This window comes from Salvelinus namaycush, unplaced genomic scaffold, assembly GCF_016432855.1.
Source record: "Salvelinus namaycush isolate Seneca unplaced genomic scaffold, SaNama_1.0 Scaffold250, whole genome shotgun sequence".
Lineage (NCBI taxonomy): Eukaryota > Metazoa > Chordata > Actinopteri > Salmoniformes > Salmonidae > Salvelinus > Salvelinus namaycush.
This window is the reverse complement of record NW_024059342.1, coordinates 16244-40186: the sequence shown is the minus strand read 5'-3', so window position 1 is coordinate 40186 and position 23943 is coordinate 16244. Positions and strand designations below refer to the sequence as shown.

Genomic DNA, 23943 nt, shown 5'->3' with positions numbered 1-23943 from the left:
AGACTGAAAAGATTTGTCATGGGTCCTCAGATCCTCAAAAGGTTCTACAGCTGCACCATCGAGAGCATCCTAACTGGTTGCATCACTGCCTGGTACAGCAACTGCTCGGCCTCTGACCGCAAGGCACTACAGAGGGTAGTACGGGTAGTGCGTACCGCTGCTACTCTCTGTTGTTATCATCTAGGCATAGTCACTTTAATAACTCTACCTACATGTACATATTACCTCAACCGTCTGGTGCCCCCGCACATTGACTCTGTACCGGCATCCCCCTGTATATAGTCTCACTATTGTTATTTTACTGCTGCTCATTAATAACTTGTTACTTTTTATTTTCTTATTCTTGTTCTTATTTTATTTATTTTTTAAACTTCATTGTCGGTTAGGGGCTCGTAAGTAAGTGACTAATACAATTCCATTTTGATTTGATTTGAAAAGCAGCGACGATGACGAATCAACTTTAGGGTCCACTGTCTCTTGTCACACTTCAATCACAACTGAGCTGAACCATCCAACTGGAGATCCATAGTGTAATGCTCCACAGAAAGAGCCAGGAGTTACGCGGTAACACTCCGCTAGCTGGTTGCACAGCCATACCAGTCATACCAGGCACACAGGGAGTGTAGGAAGGGCCTTTGATCTTGCGGATTCGAATGCCGTATACTAGTGTGTGAATTTACAGGTGTAACACACATTCCATCATACACATATTCTGTCTCTCACTCTGTCTCTCTCATACATACACACACACACACACACACCTCACCAACCTACCTGGAAGCTGCTATTTCCACCTTCGTCCTGGAGATGGCCGCTGCCCTCCGTGCCCCCTCCACGGCCCGGTCCACTTTCTCTTTGGTTTTGGGGTTCTTTAGAGGGATCAACTGCTTCCTTATTCCACGCACCAGCACGTTATTCTTGTACTTCCCTTCTTCCTTGTTCCCCTCGGGGAAGGTGGTGCAGCCGTAACCGTGGCGCTTGTTGTTCAGCCACTCCCCCTCGTACTTCATCCCGTTGGAACGTTCGCTGACGCCGAACCCGTTGCGCTTATCGTTCTTCCACTCCCCCATATATGTCTCGGTGGTGGTGGCATCCACGTGATCCTCCAATAGCAGGTCCTCTTCCGGCAGCTCTCCGTCGCCCAGGGAGATGGTGGAGTTGGCGTCTGCGTCGGAGGAGCTGATGCGGCTCATAGCGGCGTCGCTGCGTGCCGAACTCCTCTTGCTGGAGATGGACGACTTCGATTCGGACTTGTGTAGCCGACGGAGGCTCCCAAACAGCGACCCGCGGCGGAACAGACCCTTCTTCTTCCCGGTGACCACCTCGCTGTCCGAGTGGAAGTTGAGGACGAACCCGCCGCGGCCGCCGGTGGGCGTGTCACCCGAGAGGTCCTGGAGCACGGTGCCATTGCTCTGCTCGGAGCGTAGGGACGCTAGAGAGGTACGGAGCGGAGAACGGATCACCGTTGCCATGCCGTAGGGAACACTCTGGCGCACGCCATAACCGTGCCGCATCCCGCCCATCCACTGGCCCTGGTATGTACCTGGAGGAGAGAGGACAGTAGAGATGGGGGTGAATAGATTGATTGACTGATTGATTGGTTGATTGGTTGGTGGGTGGGTTGATCGATTGGTTGGTTGGTCGGTTGATTGAATGATCTTAACAGTATTGACTAAAAGCCACAATATAAGGCACAGAGAGAAACTGGCCCAACGCTCTCAATTAGGATACTAATGTCCTACAACAACATCAAGCTCATTAGACATTGATTAGATGGGAAGGTAACCCACCTGGTATCATAGATATTATTACTTACTGAGACATTGATTAGATGGGAAGGTAACCCACCTGGTATCATAGATATCATTACTTACTGAGACATTGATTAGATGGGAAGGTAACCCACCTGGTATCATAGATATCATTACTTACTGAGACATTGATTAGCTGGGAAGGTAACCCACCTGGTATCATAGATATTATTACTTACTGAGACATTGATTAGATGGGAAGGTAACCCACCTGGTATCCTGCATATCATTACTTACTGAGACATTGATTAGATGGAAAGGTAACCCACCTGGTATCATAGATATCATTACTTACTGAGACATTGATTAGCTGGGAAGGTAACCCACCTGGTATCATAGATATTATTACTTACTGAGACATTGATTAGATGGGAAGGTAACCCATCTGGTATCCTAGATATCATTACTTACTGAGACATTGATTAGATGGGAAGGTAACCCACCTGGTATCCTAGATCTCATTACATACTGAGACATTGATTAGATGGAAAGGTAACCCACCTGGTATCCTAGATATCATTACATACTGAGACATTGATTAGATGGGAAGGAAACCCACCTGGTATCCTAGATATCTTTACATACTGAGACATTGATTAGATGGGAAGGTAACCCATCTGGTATCCTAGATATCATTACTTACTGAGACATTGATTAGATGGGAAGGTAACCCACTTGGTATCCTAGATACCATTACTTACTGAGACATTGATTAGATGGGAAGGTAACCCACCTGGTATCCTAGATATCATTACATACTGAGACATTGATTAGATGGGAAGGAAACCCACCTGGTATCCTAGATATCTTTACATACTGAGACATTGATTAGATGGGAAGGTAACCCACCTGGTGTCCTAGATATCATTACTTACTGAGACATTGATTAGATGGGAAGGTAACCCACTTGGTATCCTAGATATCATTACTTACTGAGACATTGATTAGATGGGAAGGAAACCCACCTGGCGTCCTAGATATCATTACTTACTGAGACATTGATTAGATGGGAAGGAAACCCACCTGGCGTCCTAGATATCATTACTTACTGAGACATTGATTAGATGGGAAGGTAACCCACCTGGTGTCCTAGATATCATTACTTACTGAGACATTGATTAGATGGGAAGGAAACCCACCTGGCGTCCTAGATATCATTACTTACTGAGACATTGATTAGATGGGAAGGAAACCCACCTGGTGTCCTAGATATCATTACTTACTGAGACATTGATTAGATGGGAAGGAAACCCACCTGGCGTCCTAGATATCCTTACTTACTGAGACATTGATTAGATGGAAAGGAAACCCACCTGGCGTCCTAGATATCATTACTTACTGAGACATTGATTAGATGGGAAGGAAACCCACCTGGCGTCCTAGATATCTTTACTTACTGAGACATTGATTAGATGGGAAGGAAACCCACCTGGCGTCCTAGATATCATTACTTACTGAGACATTGATTAGATGGGAAGGAAACCCACCTGGCGTCCTAGATATCTTTACTTACTGAGACATTGATTAGATGGGAAGGAAACCCACCTGGCGTCCTAGATATCATTACTTACTGAGACATTGATTAGACGGGAAGGAAACCCTACATCATTATAGTTCAGACAGAACAATGGGAATCTGCAGAAACATAATGCATCTCAAATAGCACACTATCCCCTACATAGTTCCCTATTTTTAACAGAGCTCTATGTGCGGTGGTCAAAAAGTAGTACACTAAATAGGGAATAGGGTGCCATTTCGGGCAGCGGCCATACATTGCCTCAGTCTATCAGACTTAGCAGGGCTCCTGACTGATCTAATGAACAGCTCCAACAAATGGTCAGTTTAAACGGCAGGTAGCCTAGTGGTTAGAGTGTAGAGGCGGCAGGTAGCCTAGTGGTTAGAGTGTAGAGGTGGCAGGTAGCCGAGTGGTTAGAGTGTAGAGGCGGCAGGTAGCCTAGTGGTTAGAGTGTAGAGGCGGCAGGTAGTCTAGTGGTTAGAGTGTAGAGGCGGCAGGTAGCCTAGTGGTTAGAGTGTAGAGACGGCAGGTAGCCTAGTGGTTAGAGTATAGAGGCGGCAGGTAGCCTAGTGGTTAGAGTGTAGGGGTGGCAGGTAGTCTAGTGGTTAGAGTGTAGAGGCGGCAGGTAGCCTAGTGGTTAGAGTGTAGAGGTGGCAGGTAGCCTAGTGGTTAGAGTGTAGAGGCGGCAGGTAGCCTAGTGGTTAGAGTGTAGGGACGGCAGGTAGCCTAGTGGTTAGAGTGTAGAGGCGGCAGGTAGCCTAGTGGTTAGAGTGTAGAGGCAGCAGGTAGTGTAGTGGTTAGAGTGTAGAGGTGGCAGGTAGACTAGTGGTTAGAGTGTAGAGGCGGCAGGTAGCCGAGTGGTTAGAGTGTAGAGGCGGCAGGTAGCCTAGTGGTTAGAGTGTAGAGGCGGCAGGTAGCCGAGTGGTTAGAGTGTAGAGGCGGCAGGTAGCCTAGTGGTTAGAGTGTAGAGGTGGCAGGTAGCCGAGTGGTTAGAGTGTAGAGGCGGCAGGTAGCCTAGTGGTTAGAGTGTAGAGGCGGCAGGTAGCCTAGTGGTTAGAGTGTAGAGGTGGCAGGTAGCCGAGTGGTTAGAGTGTAGAGGCGGCAGGTAGCCTAGTGGTTAGAGTGTAGGGGTGGCAGGTAGACTAGTGGTTAGAGTGTAGGGGGGGCAGGTAGCCGAGTGGTTAGAGTGTAGAGGCGGCAGGTAGCCTAGTGGTTAGAGTGTAGAGGCGGCAGGTAGCCTAGTGGTTAGAGTGTAGGGGCGGCAGGTAGCCTAGTGGTTAGAGTGTAGAGGTGGCAGGTAGCCGAGTGGTTAGAGTGTAGAGGCGGCAGGTAGCCTAGTGGTTAGAGTGTAGAGGCGGCAGGTAGCCGAGTGGTTAGAGTGTAGAGGCGGCAGGTAGCCTAGTGGTTAGAGTGTAGAGGCGGCAGGTAGACTAGTGGTTAGAGTGTAGAGGTGACAGGTAGTCTAGTGGTTAGAGTGTAGGGGTGGCAGGTAGCCTAGTGGTTAGAGTGTAGAGGCGGCAGGTAGCCGAGTGGTTAGAGTGTAGGGACGGCAGGTAGACTAGTGGTTAGAGTGTAGAGGCGGCAGGTAGCCTAGTGGTTAGAGTGTAGAGGCGGCAGGTAGCCGAGTGGTTAGAGTGTAGGGACGGCAGGTAGCCTAGTGGTTAGAGTGTAGAGGCGGCAGGTAGCCTAGTGGTTAGAGTGTAGGGACGGCAGGTAGACTAGTGGTTAGAGTGTAGGGGTGGCAGGTAGACTACTGGTTAGAGTGTAGGGGCGGCAGGTAGCCTAGTGGTTAGAGTGTAGAGGCGGCAGGTAGCCTAGTGGTTAGAGTGTAGAGGCGGCAGGTAGACTAGTGGTTAGAGTGTAGGGGCGGCAGGTAGCCTAGTGGTTAGAGTGTAGAGGCGGCAGGTAGACTAGTGGTTAGAGTGTAGAGGCGGCAGGTAGCCGAGTGGTTAGAGTGTAGAGGCGGCAGGTAGCCTAGTGGTTAGAGTGTAGGGGTGGCAGGTAGCCTAGTGGTTAGAGTGTAGAGGTGGCAGGTAGCCGAGTGGTTAGAGTGTAGAGGCGGCAGGTAGACTAGTGGTTAGAGTGTAGAGGTGGCAGGTAGCCTAGTGGTTAGAGTGTAGAGGTGGCAGGTAGTCTAGTGGTTAGAGTGTAGAGGTGACAGGTAGTCTAGTGGTTAGAGTGTTGTAACTAAAACATTGCTAGATTGAATCCCCGAGCTGACAAAGTAAACAAATATGTCGTTCAGGCCCTGAACAAGGCAGTTAACCCACTGTTCCCCATTAGGCTGTCATTGTAAATATGAATTTGTTCTGAACTGACATAATAAAGTTTTTTTTTTTTTAAAGTGTACACTAACTTTTAGGGCTCTGGTCAAAAGTAGTGCACTATGAAGGGAATTTGGACTCAGCCAATGAGTATTTAGGTCATAATGGGTGGATAGATACCCTTAAACCTACAACATCAGTGGCTTGTAAATTATTTATATTTTGTTTAAATCTGCTGATGTTAAAAGGGATTAATAAATGCATGCAATTGATGGTGCACTGAGTGTACAAAACATTAAGGACACTTAATGAGTGGTAGATACTGCTAGGACTTCAACTGACCCATCAGGGTGGTAGATACTGCTAGGACTTCAACTGACCCATCAGGGTGGTAGATACTGCTAGGACTTCAACTGACCCATCAGGGTGGTAGATACTGCTAGGACATCAACTGACCCATCAGGCTGGTAGATACTGCTAGGACTTCAACTGACCCATCAGGGTGGTAGATACTGCTAGGACATCAACTGACCCATCAGGGTGGTAGATACTGCTAGGATATCAACTGACCCATCAGGGTGGTAGATACTGCTAGGACATCAACTGACCCATCAGGGTGGTAGATACTGCTAGGACATCAACTGACCCATCAGGCTGGTAGATACTGCTAGGACTTCAACTGACCCATCAGGGTGGTAGATACTGCTAGGACATCAACTGACCCATCAGGGTGGTAGATACTGCTAGGACATCAACTGACCCATCAGGGTGGTAGATACTGCTAGGACTTCAACTGACCCATCAGGGTGGTAGATACTGCTAGGACTTCAACTGACCCATCAGGGTGGTAGATACTGCTAGGACATCAACTGACCCATCAGGGTGGTAGATACTGCTAGGACTTCAACTGACCCATCAGGGTGGTAGATACTGCTAGGACATCAACTGACCCATCAGGGTGGTAGATACTGCTAGGATATCAACTGACCCATCAGGCTGGTAGATACTGCTAGGACTTCAACTGACCCATCAGGGTGTTAGATACTGCTAGGACATCAACTGACCCATCAGGCTGGTAGATACTGCTAGGACTTCAACTGACCCATCAGGGTGGTAGATACTGCTAGGACTTCAACTGACCCATCAGGGTGGTAGATACTGCTAGGACTTCAACTGACCCATCAGGGTGGTAGATACTGCTAGGACATCAACTGACCCATCAGGGTGGTAGATACTGCTAGGACATCAACTGACCCATCAGGGTGGTAGATACTGCTAGGACATCAACTGACCCATCAGGGTGGTAGATACTGCTAAGACTTCAACTGACCCATCAGGGTGGTAGATACTGCTAGGATATCAACTGACCCATCAGGCTGGTAGATACTGCTAGGACTTCAACTGACCCATCAGGGTGTTAGATACTGCTAGGACATCAACTGACCCATCAGGCTGGTAGATACTGCTAGGACTTCAACTGACCCATCAGGGTGTTAGATACTGCTAGGACTTCAACTGACCCATCAGGGTGTTAGATACTGCTAGGACTTCAACTGACCCATCAGGGTGGTAGATACTGCTAGGACTTCAACTGACCCATCAGGGTGGTAGATACTGCTAGGACATCAACTGACCCATCAGGGTGGTAGATACTGCTAGGACTTCAACTGACCCATCAGGGTGGTAGATACTGCTAGGACATCAACTGACCCATCAGGGTGGTAGATACTGCTAGGACTTCAACTGACCCATCAGGGTGGTAGATACTGCTAGGACATCAACTGACCCATCAGGGTGGTAGATACTGCTAGGACTTCAACTGACCCATCAGGGTGGTAGATACTGCTAGGACATCAACTGACCCATCAGGGTGGTAGATACTGCTAGGACTTCAACTGACCCATCAGGGTGGTAGATACTGCTAGGACATCAACTGACCCATCAGGCAGATACGGATTAGAACACAGGGATAGAACGTCTGAAATAGTGGAACTGATGGAATGTTGGGGTTTTGTGTTGATATCCTGGGAGAGAATGGAATGAATAACTATGACAACAGCTCCAAGGCAGATACGGATCTATGTAAGAGACTACAGGGAAAATAGTGGATATGTGAGGACTTCAACTGACCCATCAGGCTGGTAGATACTGCTAGGACTTCAACTGACCCATCAGGGTGGTAGATACTGCTAGGACTTCAACTGACCCATCAGGGTGGTAGATACTGCTAGGACTTCAACTGACCCATCAGGGTGGTAGATACTGCTAGGACATCAACTGACCCATCAGGGTGGTAGATACTGCTAGGACTTCAACTGACCCATCAGGGTGGTAGATACTGCTAAGACTTCAACTGACCCATCAGGGTGGTAGATACTGCTACAGTGCATTCTGAAAGTATTCAGAGCCCTTTACTTTTCCCCACCACCTTTTGTTACATTACAGCCTTATTCTAAAATTGACCAAAAAACAAATGTTTCAGGCTCTGTCAGGTTGGATGGGGAGCGTAGCTGCACATCTATTTTCAGATCTCTCCAGAGAAGTTTGATTGGGTTCAAGTCCGGGTTCTGGCTGGGCCACTCAAGGACATTCAGAGACTTTTCCCGAAGTCTGTCCTGCGTTGTCTTGGCTGTGTGCTTAGGGTCGTTGTCCTGTTGGAAGGTGAACCTTCGCACAAGTCTGAGGTCCTGAGTGCTCTGGAGCAAGTTTTCATCAAGGATCTCTCTGTACTTTGCTCCGTTCATCTTTTCCTCGATCCTGACTAGTCTCCCAGTCCCTGCCGATGAAAAACATTCCCACAGCATGATGCTGCAAACACCATGCTTCACCGTAGGGACAGTGCCAGGTTTCCTCCAGACGTGATGCTTGGCATTCAGGCCAAAGAGTTCAATCTCGATTTCATCAGACCAAAGAGTCTTGTTTCTCATGGTCTTTGGGCAAACTCCAAGAGGGCTGTCATGTGCCTTTTACTGAGGAGTGGCATCCGTCTGGCCACTTGACCATAAAGGCCTGATTGGGTGATGGTCTGAAGGTCTTAGAGTCAAATCAAATCAGACCTAGATATGGGTGGAGGTTTTAGCGGGTGGAATATTAGGACAATTGGAGTTTTACAAAGTTGCAGAATGTATATGTGGAGCGGTTAATAAAAAATATATACAAAAAATTGAATTAAAAATACTTCAAAAAATAAGAAAAAAAGGCCTGATTGGTGGAGTGCTGCAGAGATGGTTGTCCTTCTGGAAGGTTCTCCCATCTCCACAGAGGGATTTTTTTTTGATATTTTAACACTTTTTTTGTGTTACTACATGATTCCATATGTGTTATTTCATAGTTTTGATGTCTTCACTATTATTCTACAATGTAGAAAATTTTATATTTCCTAAAATGTCTCAAACCTGTCATTATGGGGTATTGTGATGTCATTATGGGGTATTGTGATGTCATTATGGGGTATTGTGATGTCATTGTGAGATTGATGATTGATTTTATGTCATACATTTTAGAAAAGGCTGTAAGGGTTAGAAGGTTACACTATATAGGATCACATGGCCAGATGTCCATGTCTTTATGAGTTGCCTTTGTAGTAGGAAATGTAGCTTAGTGATGTCACTAACGTACTACAGTACTTGGGGGATGAGGTATGTTTTGATAATATTAGATGGCATCAACAGGACTAATGTGACATAGTAAATTATGTGCCATAGAGAACACCAGTTAACAACAGTAATCAAGGTCCCTTGTGGGGACTCCTCGTCTGATCTGGGAATACTCATTGTGGGGCTAGCAGGGTCCATGCTATCTCCTCGTCTCATCTGGGAATACTCATTGTGGGGCTAGCAGGGTCCATGCTATCTCCTCGTCTGATCTGGGAACACTCATTGTGGGGCTAGCAGGGTCCATGCTATCTCCTCGTCTCATCTGGGACTACTCATTGTGGGGCTAGCAGGGTCCATGCTATCTCCTCGTCTCATCTGGGAATACTCATTGTGGGGCTAGCAGGGTCCATGCTATCTCCTCGTCTCATCTGGGAATACTCATTGTGGGGCTAGCAGGGTCCATGCTATCTCCCCGTCTCATCTGGGAATACTCATTGTGGGGCTAGCAGGGTCCATGCTATCTCCTCGTCTGATCTGGGAACACTCATTGTGGGGCTAGCAGGGTCCATGCTATCTCCTCGTCTGATCTGGGAATACTCATTGTGGGGCTAGCAGGGTCCATGCTAATTCCCCGTCTCATCTGGGAATACTCATTGTGGGGCTAGCAGGGTCCATGCTATCTCCTCGTCTGATCTGGGAATACTCATTGTGGGGCTAGCAGGGTCCATGCTATCTCCTCGTCTCATCTGGGAATACTCATTGTGGGGCTAGCAGGGTCAATGCTATCTCCCCGTCTCATCTGGGAATACTCATTGTGGGGCTAGCAGGGTCCATGCTATCTCCTCGTCTGATCTGGGAACACTCATTGTGGGGCTAGCAGGGTCCATGCTATCTCGTCTGATCTGGGAATACTCATTGTGGGGCTAGCAGGGTCCATGCTATCTCCTCGTCTGATCTGGAAATACTCATTGTGGGGCTAGCAGGGTCCATGCTATCTCCTCGTCTGATCTGGGAACACTCATTGTGGGGCTAGCAGGGTCCATGCTATCTCCTCGTCTGATCTGGGAATACTCATTGTGGGGCTAGCAGGGTCCATGCTATCTCCTCGTCTGATCTGGAAATACTCATTGTGGGGCTAGCAGGGTCCATGCTATCTCCTCGTCTGATCTGGGAATACTCATTGTGGGGCTAGCAGGGTCCATGCTATCTCCTCGTCTGATCTGGGAATACTCATTGTGGGGCTAGCAGGGTCCATGCTATCTCCTCGTCTGATCTGGGAATACTCCTTTGTTTACACAAGTCAGATCAAATGCTACATGCGCCGAATACAACAGGTGTAGTAGACCTTACAGTGAAATGCTGAATACAACAGGTGTAGTAGACCTTACAATGAAATGCTGAATACAACAGGTGTAGTAGACCTTACAGTGAAATGCTGAATACAACAGGTGTAGACCTTACAGTGAAATGCTGAATACAACAGGTGTAGACCTTACAGTGAAATGCTGAATACAACAGGTGTAGACCTTACAGTGAAATGCTGAATACAACAGGTGTAGTAGACCTTACAGTGAAATGCTGAATACAACAGGTGTAGTAGACCTTACAGTGAAATGCTGAATACAACAGGTGTAGACCTTACAGTGAAATGCTGAATACAACAGGTGTAGACCTTACAGTGAAATGCTGAATACAACAGGTGTAGACCTTACAGTGAAATGCTGAATACAACAGGTGTAGTAGACATCACAGTGAAATGCTGAATACAACAGGTGTAGACCTTACAGTGAAATGCTGAATACAACAGGTGTAGACCTCACAGTGAAATGCTGAATACAACAGGTGTAGTAGACCTTACAGTGAAATGCTGAATACAACAGGTGTAGTAGACCTCACAGTGAAATGCTGAATACAACAGGTGTAGTAGACCTCACAGTGAAATGCCGAATACAACAGGTGTAGACCTTACAGTGAAATGCTGAATACAACAGGTGTAGTAGACCTTACAGTGAAATGCTGAATACAACAGGTGTAGACCTCACAGTGAAATGCTGAATACAACAGGTGTAGTAGACCTCACAGTGAAATGCTGAATACAACAGGTGTAGTAGACCTTACAGTGAAATGCTGAATACAACAGGTGTAGTAGACCTCACAGTGAAATGCTGAATACAACAGGTGTAGTAGACCTTACAGTGAAATGCTGAATACAACAGGTGTAGACCTTACAGTGAAATGCTGAATACAACAGGTGTAGACCTTACAGTGAAATGCTGAATACAACAGGTGTAGTAGACATCACAGTGAAATGCTGAATACAACAGGTGTAGTAGACCTCACAGTGAAATGCCGAATACAACAGGTGTAGACCTTACAGTGAAATGCTGAATACAACAGGTGTAGTAGACCTTACAGTGAAATGCTGAATACAACAGGTGTAGACCTCACAGTGAAATGCTGAATACAACAGGTGTAGTAGACCTCACAGTGAAATGCTGAATACAACAGGTGTAGTAGACCTCACAGTGAAATGCTGAATACAACAGGTGTAGTAGACCTTACAGTGAAATGCTGAATACAACAGGTGTAGTAGACCTTACAGTGAAATGCTGAATACAACAGGTGTAGACCTTACAGTGAAATGCCGAATACAACAGGTGTAGACCTTACAGTGAAATGCTTACTTTTACAAGCCCTTGACAATGTAGTTTTAAGAAAAATAAAGTGTTAAGTAAAAAAACTTATAATAAAAAATGTGAAATAACAAATAATGAAAGAACAGGAGTAAAATAATAGTAGTGAGGTTATATACAGGAGGACACCTGTAGACTTAGATGTGTCTGTCAAACTTCTCTGGTCTCACGTTCAGCACCTGGTGAGGGGGTCAACACTGCTGATTGTGTAGGTTAGGATAATGAATGTTTTATATAGAGGACCGTGCAGATATAGGACACATCTTTATGGGATCTCAATACTGGTTGTTTACTGGCAGAAATTAATAGGCTTCAATATGAAAAACCTATTTTTAAGGTTTCAATCTTAGAATGTACCACGGATAGACCTATAGGCTAGGTGATAGTCCAGCTATAATGATCTAGATAGACACTCTGGCAGTATCTACGCTAGCCAGAGGGTTGCTCTGAACACGCTCTTTGACCTGATTTGACCCATTCCAAACACCACACACACACACACACACACACACACACAAACAAACAAACTCTCTACCTTCCATCACCCTGAGTACACTGTTACTGTCACATGTGCAGTATAAATCAATGGCTGAAAACGCGAGTTGCTGGTCACGGAATAACACAGGCAACTAATAGTCTGAGAGAGAGAGAGAGAGAGAGAGAGAGAGAGAGAGAGAGAGAGAGAGAGAGAGAGAGAGAGAGAGAGAGAGAGAGAGAGAGAGAGAGAGAGAGAGAGAGAGAGAGAGAGAGAGAGAGAGAGAGAGAGAGAGAGAGAGAGAGAGAGAGAGAGAGAGAGAGAGAGAGAGAGAGAGAGAGAGAGAGAGAGAGAGAGAGAGAGAGAGAGAGAGAGAGAGAGAGAGAGAGAGAGAGAGAGAGAGAGAGAGAGAGAGAGAGAGAGAGAGAGAGAGAGAGAGAGAGAGAGAGAGAGAGAGAGAGAGAGAGAGAGAGAGAGAGAGAGAGAGAGAGAGAGAGAGAGAGAGAGAGAGAGAGAGAGAGCCCACGCAGCGTTTTAAATGATGAACTGATGCTTCGATAAGTAACACATTGAATATGTCGTTAATCAATCAATCAAAATGATCGAGTGGAAGCTACTTATTATGGACGTTAATAAAATATGTTATGGCGCACGGTGACGAACATGTTCCCTTTGCGCGTAATGGAGCTAAAGTCAAAAATCCACAAATCTGTATAAATGTGAAAAGTTACAATCCGGTATTATCTCTATAATAACGCTATAATAAACCAACGCTATAGACAGTCACATCTCCGTTCTGTCTCTTCGTGAACCTTTTCGCACGCCAAACCACAACACATCACGACAGATCGCACTGGTTCACGGTTTAAAGAGACACACACAATATTCCCCCCCCCCCAAAAACAACATGCCAATCCGGTATAACAGTATAATGGTATATCTTACCACCGTCACCATAGGTCTCGATCCCATACCCGTCCTGTAGCCCGTTACTCCACGTCCCATCGTACCGGGCAGGTGTATTGTGACTCTGTCGGAGTCCATAGCGACCCTTGAATCCGTGGCTCCACTCGCCGCGGTAAGTCCACTTCCCTTTGGTTTCGACCCCAAGTCCATGCCGCTTCCCCTGGGACCAGTAGCCGTGGTACGTATTCCCGCTGGGCCAGGTGTACACCCCCACTATCTCAAAGCCGTGCGACCAGGAGCCGGCGTATTCGCCCTGGCCTTTTGGCCCGGTACAGATGCCATGTCCGTGGGCTTTTCCGTCCTCCCATCCTCCGCAGTATGTTCCTCCATCGTCGAAGTCGAACCTTCCGCCCGTCATTCAGAACAGCCGAGAAATGAAGCAGAACTCTACGGCCGTAGGCTGACTCAATGGTGTCGTGTTATTAACCACCCCCCCCCCCACCCAGAAGGGATCCAGCAGGGAACGGAGAGGTGGAGAAAACAGTGAGATGAGCCAACGAGAGGATGACTCTGTTTGCACAAGAAGTAAAAATAAACAAAAAACAGTGATGATGGTGGAGGTGGTGGTGGTCATGGGTAGTGTGTGTGTTCCAAGAGGTTGATATGTAAAGAGAAAAGAGTGTGTGATGTGATTAGTGTGTGTGTGTGTGTGTGTGTGTGTGTGTGTGTGTGTGTGTGTGTGTGTGTGTGTGTGTGTGTGTGTGTGTGTGTGTGTGTGTGTGTGTGTGTGTGTGTGTGTGTGTGTGTGTGGGTGGGTATGAATGGGGAGGGAAGTGTAATTTACCGGAGGCGCACGCTGTATCCTCCGCTGTGTGATAGCTCCGTCCCCCCTCTCACCCACTGATCACAGAGGGAGAGAGAGAGAAGCATCGAGTCGCTGAACAAGAAAGACACAGCCAATTGCCACGTCACGCCAGTAGAACCTCCCACCACCACCGCCCCCTCAGCTAATTATGAGGGTGGATGCACTCGAGCCATCTGAATTACGTGCCGCTGTTCACCACTAAATCATAGTTCAAATAGCGAACCCAACCGTCAGATAGCCACTGCAACTTTACCGCGACGCAACCTGCTGCTGACGCCGCCCGCAACCGGTGGTGGTGCCAGGACTTTTTTAAAAACGCGCGCCTCCTTCCTCGCACAGGTGTGTTCTCTGTACGGAACGGCTATTTAGGTGTGAGTGAACACGGGGATCAAATATAAATGTCCGATGTAGTCACAGTAAGATTGCTGAAGCTCTCAAAATGTTTCAATGAAAGAAAAAAAAAGACATTAATATGCCATATCGTTGTTGTATTTTATGCTACTGCTTACTTTTCTTTTGTAAAAGGTGTATTTAAGTCACGTTATTACATTCCTCAACCTAGAATTGTACCCTTTAAGAACAGCCTCCAGTGTAATTTCTGCCATTTGAAATGTAACGAGGTCAATATAACGATATAATTCTACACAACGTGATTAATCAATCAGTTTGGACATGATGAAAATATATTGACTTCCATGGAATGGAAACTATTAATTTAGTCATTACACTAACTGACAATATCACAAATCAAAGAGCTCGACAGATTGGACAAAGGGAATGGATAGACTAACAGCGACCTCTGCTGGTGGCTGGAAGCAATGGGTGACACACTTGTTACAGAACGGAGTTTAATACGCATAGGACTTCTGTATGGGGTGGACTCTAACAACCTCAAGCGAGGATTTATCAAAAATGACAGTCCACTTTCTGGAACACGTTTTTCTTGCTATTTTATTAGACGCGTAGCAAAAAAACTAAACAAATAGTCTACGTTGCATAACCTACAGTATAACCAAACAGGGCTTCAACAACACAGGCTTACATAATAGGCTATATAGTCATTACATAGCCTACTCGGAAGTTGTGATCGTTTGAGAGGAACGATGTTCATTCATAGGTCGCTCTGGATAAGATAAGTTAGATAAGTTAGATAAGTTTGCTTCAGCAAACTGCCCCAAAAATGTGAAATGTAAATCTCTTATTCATTCAGCATCAATGATGAATCTCAGAGGGGTTTGATGCCGTCCGATGAGGCAGCGAGCGGACGCCTGGATTAACCGTCCCAAACGCAACACAGCGACAGATAGCTAAAATGGCGTCGGAGGAAAATAGCGCTGATTCTCAGCATGAGAAATAAATCCTCATCAACGCGGGTTATGTTCAGGAGGTAAAGCAAGAGAGCCGAGTTGTCACTGAAAGCACCAATGCCACACCATCCAAACTGACATTGTATGATTGGACACGGTCCTTCAATTATCAGAAGGTGAGTGTTTCAGCACCATGCGGTTTCAGAAGATCCGCCATGGACAGCTCCTCAAGGGCAGCCTATCAGGTGGTGAGTTACGTAACTATGCTACGTTTATCAACATGCTAATCAAAATAACACTGATTTCTAGATTTACCATTTTTTTGTTCACGAACCCTTTATGCAAGAAATAATGCTTGCAAGAACTAGAAATCAATCAATAATTGTTGACATTTTGTTGGTTTAGATTGTCAGCAAGACAAAGGAGCTGATGGTGGACTACAGGAAACAGATGGCTGAGCACGCTCCCATTAACATAGAGGGGGCTGTACTGGAGCAAGTGGAAAGTTTGAAGTTCCTTGGTGTCCACCACAGGAGGTTGGTGACATCTTAATTGGGGAGGACAGGCTTGTGGTAATGGCTGGAGCGGAATCAGTGGAATGGTATCAAACACATCAAACATCAAACTCATGGTTTCCATGTGTTTGATGCCGTTCCATTCAGTCCGTTCCAGCCATTATGCATGAGCCGCCCTCCCCTCAACAGCCTCCTGTGACGTCCACATCACTAAGGATCTATCATGGTCCACACACACCAACACAGTAGTGAAGAGGGTACAGAAACCCCAACCTCTTCCTCCTCAGGAGACTGAAGAGATTCGGCACGGGCCCTCAGATCCTCAAAAAGTTCTACAGCTGCACCATCGAGAGCATCCTGACCTGCTGCGTCTCCACTTGGTGTGGCAACTGTTTTACATCCGACTGCAAGGCATTACAGAGGGTAATGCATACGGCCCCAGTACGTCACTGGGGCCAAGTTCCCTACCATCTAGGAGCCCTATACCAAGCTGTGTCAGAGGAAGGGCCCCAGAAATGGTCAAAGACTCCAGCCACTCAAGTCCTAGACTGTTCTCTCTGCTACCGAATGCAAGCAGTACCGATGCACCAAATCTGGTACCAACAGGACCCTGAACAGCTTCTACCCCCAAGACATAAGACTGATAAATAGTTAGTTACATAGCTACCAGCACTATCTGTATTGACCCTTCTGCACTATATGTTTTGCATTTACATTTACATTTAAGTCATTTAGCAGACGCTCTTATCCAGAGCGACTTACAAGTACATACATTCATACTTTTTTGTACTGGCCCCCCGTGGGAAATGAACCCACAACCCTGGCGTTGCAAGCGCCATGCTCTACCAACTGAGCTACACGGGGCCAACATGTGTTACTGTTACTGTTTATTATCTATGGTGCTGCCGAGTCACTTTATTCCTACCAACAGTATATGTACTATACATATCTACCTTAATTACCTCGTACCTCTACATATGGACTCAGTACTGGTACCCTCAGTCGTGGTACCCCTCCTAGTTATCATTACTCAGTACTGGTACCCTGTGTATATAACCTAGTTATCATTACTCAGTACTGGTACCCTGTGTATATAGCCTAGTTATCATTACTCAGTACTAGTACCCTGTGTATATAGCCTAGTTATCATTACTCAGTACTGGTACCCTGTGTATATATCCTAGTTATCATTACTCAGTACTGGTACCCTGTGTATATATCCTAGTTATCATTACTCAGTACTGGTACCCTGTGTATATATCCTAGTTATCATTACTCAGTACTGGTACCCTGTGTATATATCCTAGTTATCATTACTCAGTACTGGTACCCTGTGTATGTAACCTAGTTATCATTACTCAGTACTGGTACCCTGTGTATATAACCTAGTTATCATTACTCAGTACTGGTACCCTGTGTATATAACCTAGTTATCATTACTCAGTACTGGTACCCTGTGTATATAACCTAGTTATCATTACTCAGTACCAGTACCCTGTGTATATAACCTAGTTATCATTACTCAGTACTGGTACCCTGTGTATATAACCTAGTTATCATTACTCAGTACTGGTACCCTGTGTATATAGCCTAGTTATCATTACTCAGTACTGGTACCCTGTGTATATATCCTAGTTATCATTACTCAGTACTGGTACCCTGTGTATATATCCTAGTTATCATTACTCAGTACTGGTACCCTGTGTATGTAACCTAGTTATCATTACTCAGTACTGGTACCCTGTGTATATAACCTAGTTATCATTACTCAGTACTGGTACCCTGTGTATATAACCTAGTTATCATTACTCAGTACTGGTACCCTGTGTATATAACCTAGTTATCATTACTCAGTACCGGTACCCTGTGTATATAACCTAGTTATCATTACTCAGTACTGGTACCCTGTGTATATAACCTAGTTATCATTACTCAGTACCGGTACCCTGTGTATATAACCTAGTTATCATTACTCAGTACTGGTACCCTGTGTATATAACCTAGTTATCATTACTCAGTACTGGTACCCTGTGTATATAGCCTAGTTATCATTACTCAGTACTGGTACCCTGTGTATATAACCTAGTTATCATTACTCAGTACTGGTACCCTGTGTATATAACCTAGTTATCATTACTCAGTACTGGTACCCTGTGTATATAACCTAGTTATCATTACTCAGTACTGGTACCCTGTGTATATAACCTAGTTATCATTACTCAGTATTGGTACCCTGTGTATATAACCTAGTTATCATTACTCAGTACTGGTACCCTGTGTATATAATCTAGTTATCATTACTCAGTACTGGTACCCTGTGTATATATCCCAGTTATCATTACTCAGTACTAGTACCCTGTGTATATAGCCTAGTTATCATTACTCAGTACTGGTACCCTGTGTATATAATCTAGTTATCATTACTCAGTATTGGTACCCTGTGTATATATCCTAGTTATCATTACTCAGTACTAGTACCCTGTGTATATAGCCTAGTTATCATTACTCAGTACTGGTACCCTGTGTATATAACCTAGTTATCATTACTCAGTACTAGTACCCTGTGTATATAGCCTAGTTATCATTACTCAGTACTGGTACCCTGTGTATATAGCCTAGTTATCATTACTCAGTACTGGTACCCTGTGTATATAATCTAGTTATCATTACTCAGTACTAGTACCCTCTGTATATAGCCTAGTTATCATTACTCAGTACTGGTACCCTGTGTATATAACCTAGTTATCATTACTCAGTACTGGTACCCTGTGTATATAACCTAGTTATCATTACTCAGTACTGGTACCCTGTGTATATAACCTAGTTATCATGACTCAGTACTGGTACCCTGTGTATATATCCTAGTTATCATTACTCAGTACTGGTACCCTGTGTATATAGCCTAGTTATCATTACTCAGTACTGGTACCCTGTGTATATAACCTAGTTATCATTACTCAGTACTGGTACCCTGTGTATATAACCTAGTTATCATTACTCAGTACTAGTACCCTGTGTATATAACCTAGTTATCATTACTCAGTACTGGTACCCTGTGTATATAACCTAGTTATCATTACTCAGTACTGGTACCCTGTGTATATAGCCTAGTTATCATTACTCAGTACTGGTACCCTGTGTATATAACCCAGTTATCATTACTCAGTACTGGTACCCTGTGTTTATAGCCTAGTTATCATTACTCAGTACTGGTACCCTGTGTATATAACCTAGTTATCATTACTCAATGACTCAGTACTGGTACCCTGTGTATATAACCTAGTTAGCATTACTCAGTACTGGTACCCTGTGTATATAACCTAGTTATCATTACTCAGTACTAGTACCCTGTGTATATAGCCTAGTTATCATTACTCAGTACTGGTACCCTGTGTATATAACCTAGTTAGCATTACTCAGTACTGGTACCCTGTGTATATAACCTAGTTATCATTACTCAGTACTGGTACCCTGTGTATATAGCCTAGTTATCATTACTCAGTACTGGTGCCCTGTGTATATAACCTAGTTATCATTACTCAGTACTGGTACCCTGTGTATATAGCCTAGTTATCATTACTCAGTACTGGTACCCTGTGTATATAGCCTAGTTATCATTACTCAGTACTGGTACCCTGTGTATATAACCTAGTTATCATTACTCAATGACTCAGTACTGGTACCCTGTGTATATAATCTAGTTATCATTACTCAGTACTGGTACCCTGTGTATATAACCTAGTTATCATTACTCAGTACTGGTACCCTGTGTATATAACCTGGTTATCATTACTCAGTACTGGTGCCCTGTGTATATAACCTAGTTATCATTACTCAGTACTGGTACCCTGTGTATATAACCTAGTTATCATTACTCAGTACTGGTACCCTGTGTATATAGCCTAGTTATCATTACTCAGTACTAGTACCCTGTGTATATAACCTAGTTATCATTAATCAATACTGGTACCCTGTGTATATATCCTAGTTATCATTACTCAGTACTGGTACCCTGTGTATATAACCTAGTTATCATGACTCAGTACTGGTACCCTGTGTATATAACCTAGTTATCATTACTCAGTACTGGTACCCTGTGTATATAACCTAGTTATCATTACTCAGTACTGGTACTCTGTGTATATAGCCTAGTTATCATTACTCAGTACTGGTACCCTGTGTATATAGCCTAGTTATCATTACTCAGTACTGGTACCCTGTGTATATAACCTAGTTATCATTACTCAGTACTGGTACCCTGTGTATATAGCCTAGTTATCATTACTCAGTACTGGTACCCTGTGTATATAACCTAGTTATCATTACTCAGTACTGGGACCCTGTGTATATAGCCTAGTTATCATGACTCAGTACTGGTACCCTGTGTATATAGCCTAGTTATCATTACTCAGTACTGATACCCTGTGTATATAGCCTAGTTATCATGACTCAGTACTGATACCCTGTGTATATAACCTAGTTATCATTACTCAGGACTGATACCCTGTGTATATAGCCTAGTTATCATGACTCAGTACTGATACCCTGTGTATATAACCTAGTTATCATTACTCAGGACTGGTACCCTGTGTATATAGCCTAGTTATCATTACTCAGGACTGGTACCCTGTGTATATAGCCTAGTTATCATTACTCAGTACTGGTACCCTGTGTATATAACCTAGTTATCATTACTCAGTACTGGTACCCTGTGTATATAGCCTAGTTATCATTACTCAGTACTGGTACCCTGTGTATATATCCTAGTTATCTTTACTCAGTACTGGTACATATAATGGGGGTCCTATGAACCCAGTTATTACATATAATGGGAGTCCTATGAACTCTTGGCAGAATCTTATATTACATATATTTCACCTTGTTGCAGGTGATTAGTTGTCTTGCTTCGAGCACAGCCTTTGTCCAATTTGTAATTTCTGGGCCTCTTCCCAGCTCCGTTTCCCATAATCTAATCAGAGCACTTGAATGACTTGTGTATAGCAACATAACATGAAAAAAATTATTTGTTACGGTCTTTTAGCTTTCAACAGGAGATTGTCCGCTGGGGTTCGTATTGGGTTCTGTGGGGGAGCACCATCTTGGATTCTATAAAATGTTTTACTTGCAGATACTATCACGACTCATGATATGACCCAGATGCAGAGACAGGACACGGAAGTTCCAGTTCTCAGATAATTTATGATAACACAGAGGGCAGGCAAAGGGAAGGTCGAGGACAGGCAGAAATTCATAAACCAGGTCAGAATCAGGCAGGTACAGAACGGCAGGCAGGGTCAGGCTCGGGGTCAGGGTCAGGGTCAGGGTCAGGGTCAGGGCAGAAAGGTCAGAATCGGAAAAGCTAGAAACAAAAACTAGAGAGTAAGGAAAACCAGGAAACACGCTGGGACGACCTGACAAAACAGACCAACTGGCAACAGACCAACTGGCAACAGACCAACTGGCAAAAAACACAGGTATAAGTACACAGGGGATAATGGGGGCAAATGGGAGACACCTGGTGGTGTCCATAATGTCCATCATTTTTATGATTTTTTGTTGAATTGCTCACCAGTTTCACCGGAAGTTGTCCCGCCAGCGGGGACAACTAGCCCTAAGAAGTTTTAAGCAGAGACGAAAAGTAATCCTTTCTCTGAAGGTGTTTGCAAATATCTCTCCAGATCTTAAAGGTACTGTTGAGAATCGGGTTATGTTTTCAATTCTGTGTTGACTGAGTTTCTGTCACCAGTCATAACCACTGATTAATGACTATGTAGATGTGAGGCAGGAGTCCTTTTCTGACCCAATTAGAGCAATGTTGATCTCTGAGCCATTCTGCAGTTATGCGAGCATGACATGCCCAGTTATAAAATAGCAAATTAGATAGTGCCAGGCCACCTAAATTATATGGTAGCTGCAGTGTGCTAATTTTCCACCTTGGTCGTTTTCTGTACCACGTGAAGTCTGAGAGGTATTTATTTGAGGTCATTAAAAGTATTTTTCATTATATATAATGGCACCCTCTGGAGAGGATAAAGTCTGGGGGAAACATTCATTTGAATTCAATTAATTCTACCCAAACGTGATATTGGCAGGTCCGTCCATCTGTCTAAAGTCTTCCTTATCTGTACAGGTGCAAAGTTGCTGTTACTCCAGTCCTCGAGGGCCTGATTAGTGTCACAGTTTAACCCCAGGTAGACAGATTGTGAAGTTTAATTTTCATGTGGTGCATAAATTGATCCCTGCTGAACACGCTCGCCGTAAAGAAAACCAGTAACAATCACATAGCTACCTTCAGAATCTTTAACAATCTTATCCTGTGTAAAAGGTCGATTTTTGTGGATAAGAATGGCAGCTCCTCTGCTTTTAATAAACACTTTACCTATCAAGTCTCTCTTTTCATTTCTCATGTTCCAATCCAGTCAGATGTGTCTCCTGTACAGTAGCTGATAGGCAAATTAATTCCTTTCAAATTAATAATAGTTATCTTGAAATCAGTCATAGAAGTTTGTTGTTGTTACAGGATTTGCAACGAGAAGTGAGAGTGCATTGAGAACCATCTGAGAGTATTTCACACATTTGGACAACATTAAAATAAAATAAAAATATAAACAAACCATATACATCCAACATTACATAACGAACATTTGAATCAGTACGTGATAGTGAAGGAGGCTAAGCCGCGGGGAGGTGGAGTCATGAAAATTAAAATGCCTCAGTGCATTGAACGGTTTCGGAAAGAATAAGGGTTTTTATTTTCAAGACTCAACCTCCCCCGAAACCTCCCAATCTTCCCCACTCTAAACTTAAATGATGTTCAATTGGTATGAATGTCACGCCCTGACCATAGATTGCTTTGTATGTTTCTATGCTTAGTTTGGTCAGGGTGTGATGTGGGTGGGCATTCTATATTGTATGTCTAGGTTGTCTATTTCTGTGTTTGGCCTGGTGTGGTTCCCAATCAGAGGCAGCTGTCTATCGTTGTCATATCCCAGATATGTTCCAATACACACCGAACCAAGAATAACATTTCACAAGACTTTAATACGTACTCTACTTACAGATGTAGGATCTTAATTTGAGCTAGTTTGCTACAGCAGGAAAACAATCCTGCAGCAACAGGACATGTGAACTATTATGTGGATTGTAATTAATGGAACTTTTTTGAAGGTGTTTAAACATTGTTCGTTAGGCAAATCAAGTCTGACTTTTTAATGTGGAAATTACCAACTTTAGAAGCTTTCACCAACCTTAAATAAACTACGAGTTTGCATTTTTTAGCAACAAAAGAGTGATCAAATTAAGATCCCACATCTGTAGCTAATATCAGAGCTATCTGAACTGTCCTAGCTACATTCCCCTGGCCACTAGGTGGTGGTGTTTCCTCACCAAACCCTCTCCTAGTTACATTCCTCACCAAACCCTCTCCTAGTTACATTCCTCACCAAACCCTCTCCTAGTTACATTCCTCACCAAACCCTCTCCTAGTTACATTCCTCACCAAACCCTCTCCTAACTACATTCCTCACCAAACCCTCTCCTAGCTACATTCCTCACCAACCCTCTCCTAGCTACATTCGTCACCAAACCCTCTCCTAGTTACATTCGTCACCAAACCCTCTCCTAGTTACATTCCTCACCAAACCCTCTCCTAGTTACATTCCTCACCAAACCCTCTCCTAGTTACATTCCTCACCAAACCCTCTCCTAGCTACATTCCTCACCAACCCTCTCCTAGCTACATTCCTGTCACGAACCGGCTCAAAGCCCGTAACAAAAGGGAGACAACGTGGAGAAAAGGAGTAACAAAATATATATTTATTTACTAAAGTAACTAAGTATAATATACCATGGTGTGTGTAATCAGTAATCAGTAGTGTAAGTGAGTGTTTTGCATGCATGAATGTGATAATGCAGGGTGTTGAAAGATGCTAAAACAAACAACCAAAAAACCACCAAGAAACACAAACAAATCTTATCAAGGTGTCTGCCTGGAGA

The 23943-nt window shown here is 44.4% G+C and overlaps 1 protein-coding gene across 1 annotated transcript; it reads right to left on the bottom strand.

The window, feature by feature from the left end:
• Positions 1 to 350: 350 nt before the first annotated feature.
• Positions 351 to 14164, bottom strand: LOC120039069 (junctophilin-1-like). The gene is made up of 3 exons (XM_038984596.1): positions 14106 to 14164; positions 13301 to 13831; positions 351 to 1543 (listed from the first exon to the last, which is right to left on the bottom strand). The coding sequence occupies exons 2-3, from the start codon at positions 13677 to 13679 to the stop codon at positions 771 to 773; spliced, it is 1152 nt and encodes a 383-aa protein (XP_038840524.1). The 5' UTR covers positions 13680 to 13831; positions 14106 to 14164; the 3' UTR covers positions 351 to 770.
• Positions 14165 to 23943: the final 9779 nt, after the last annotated feature.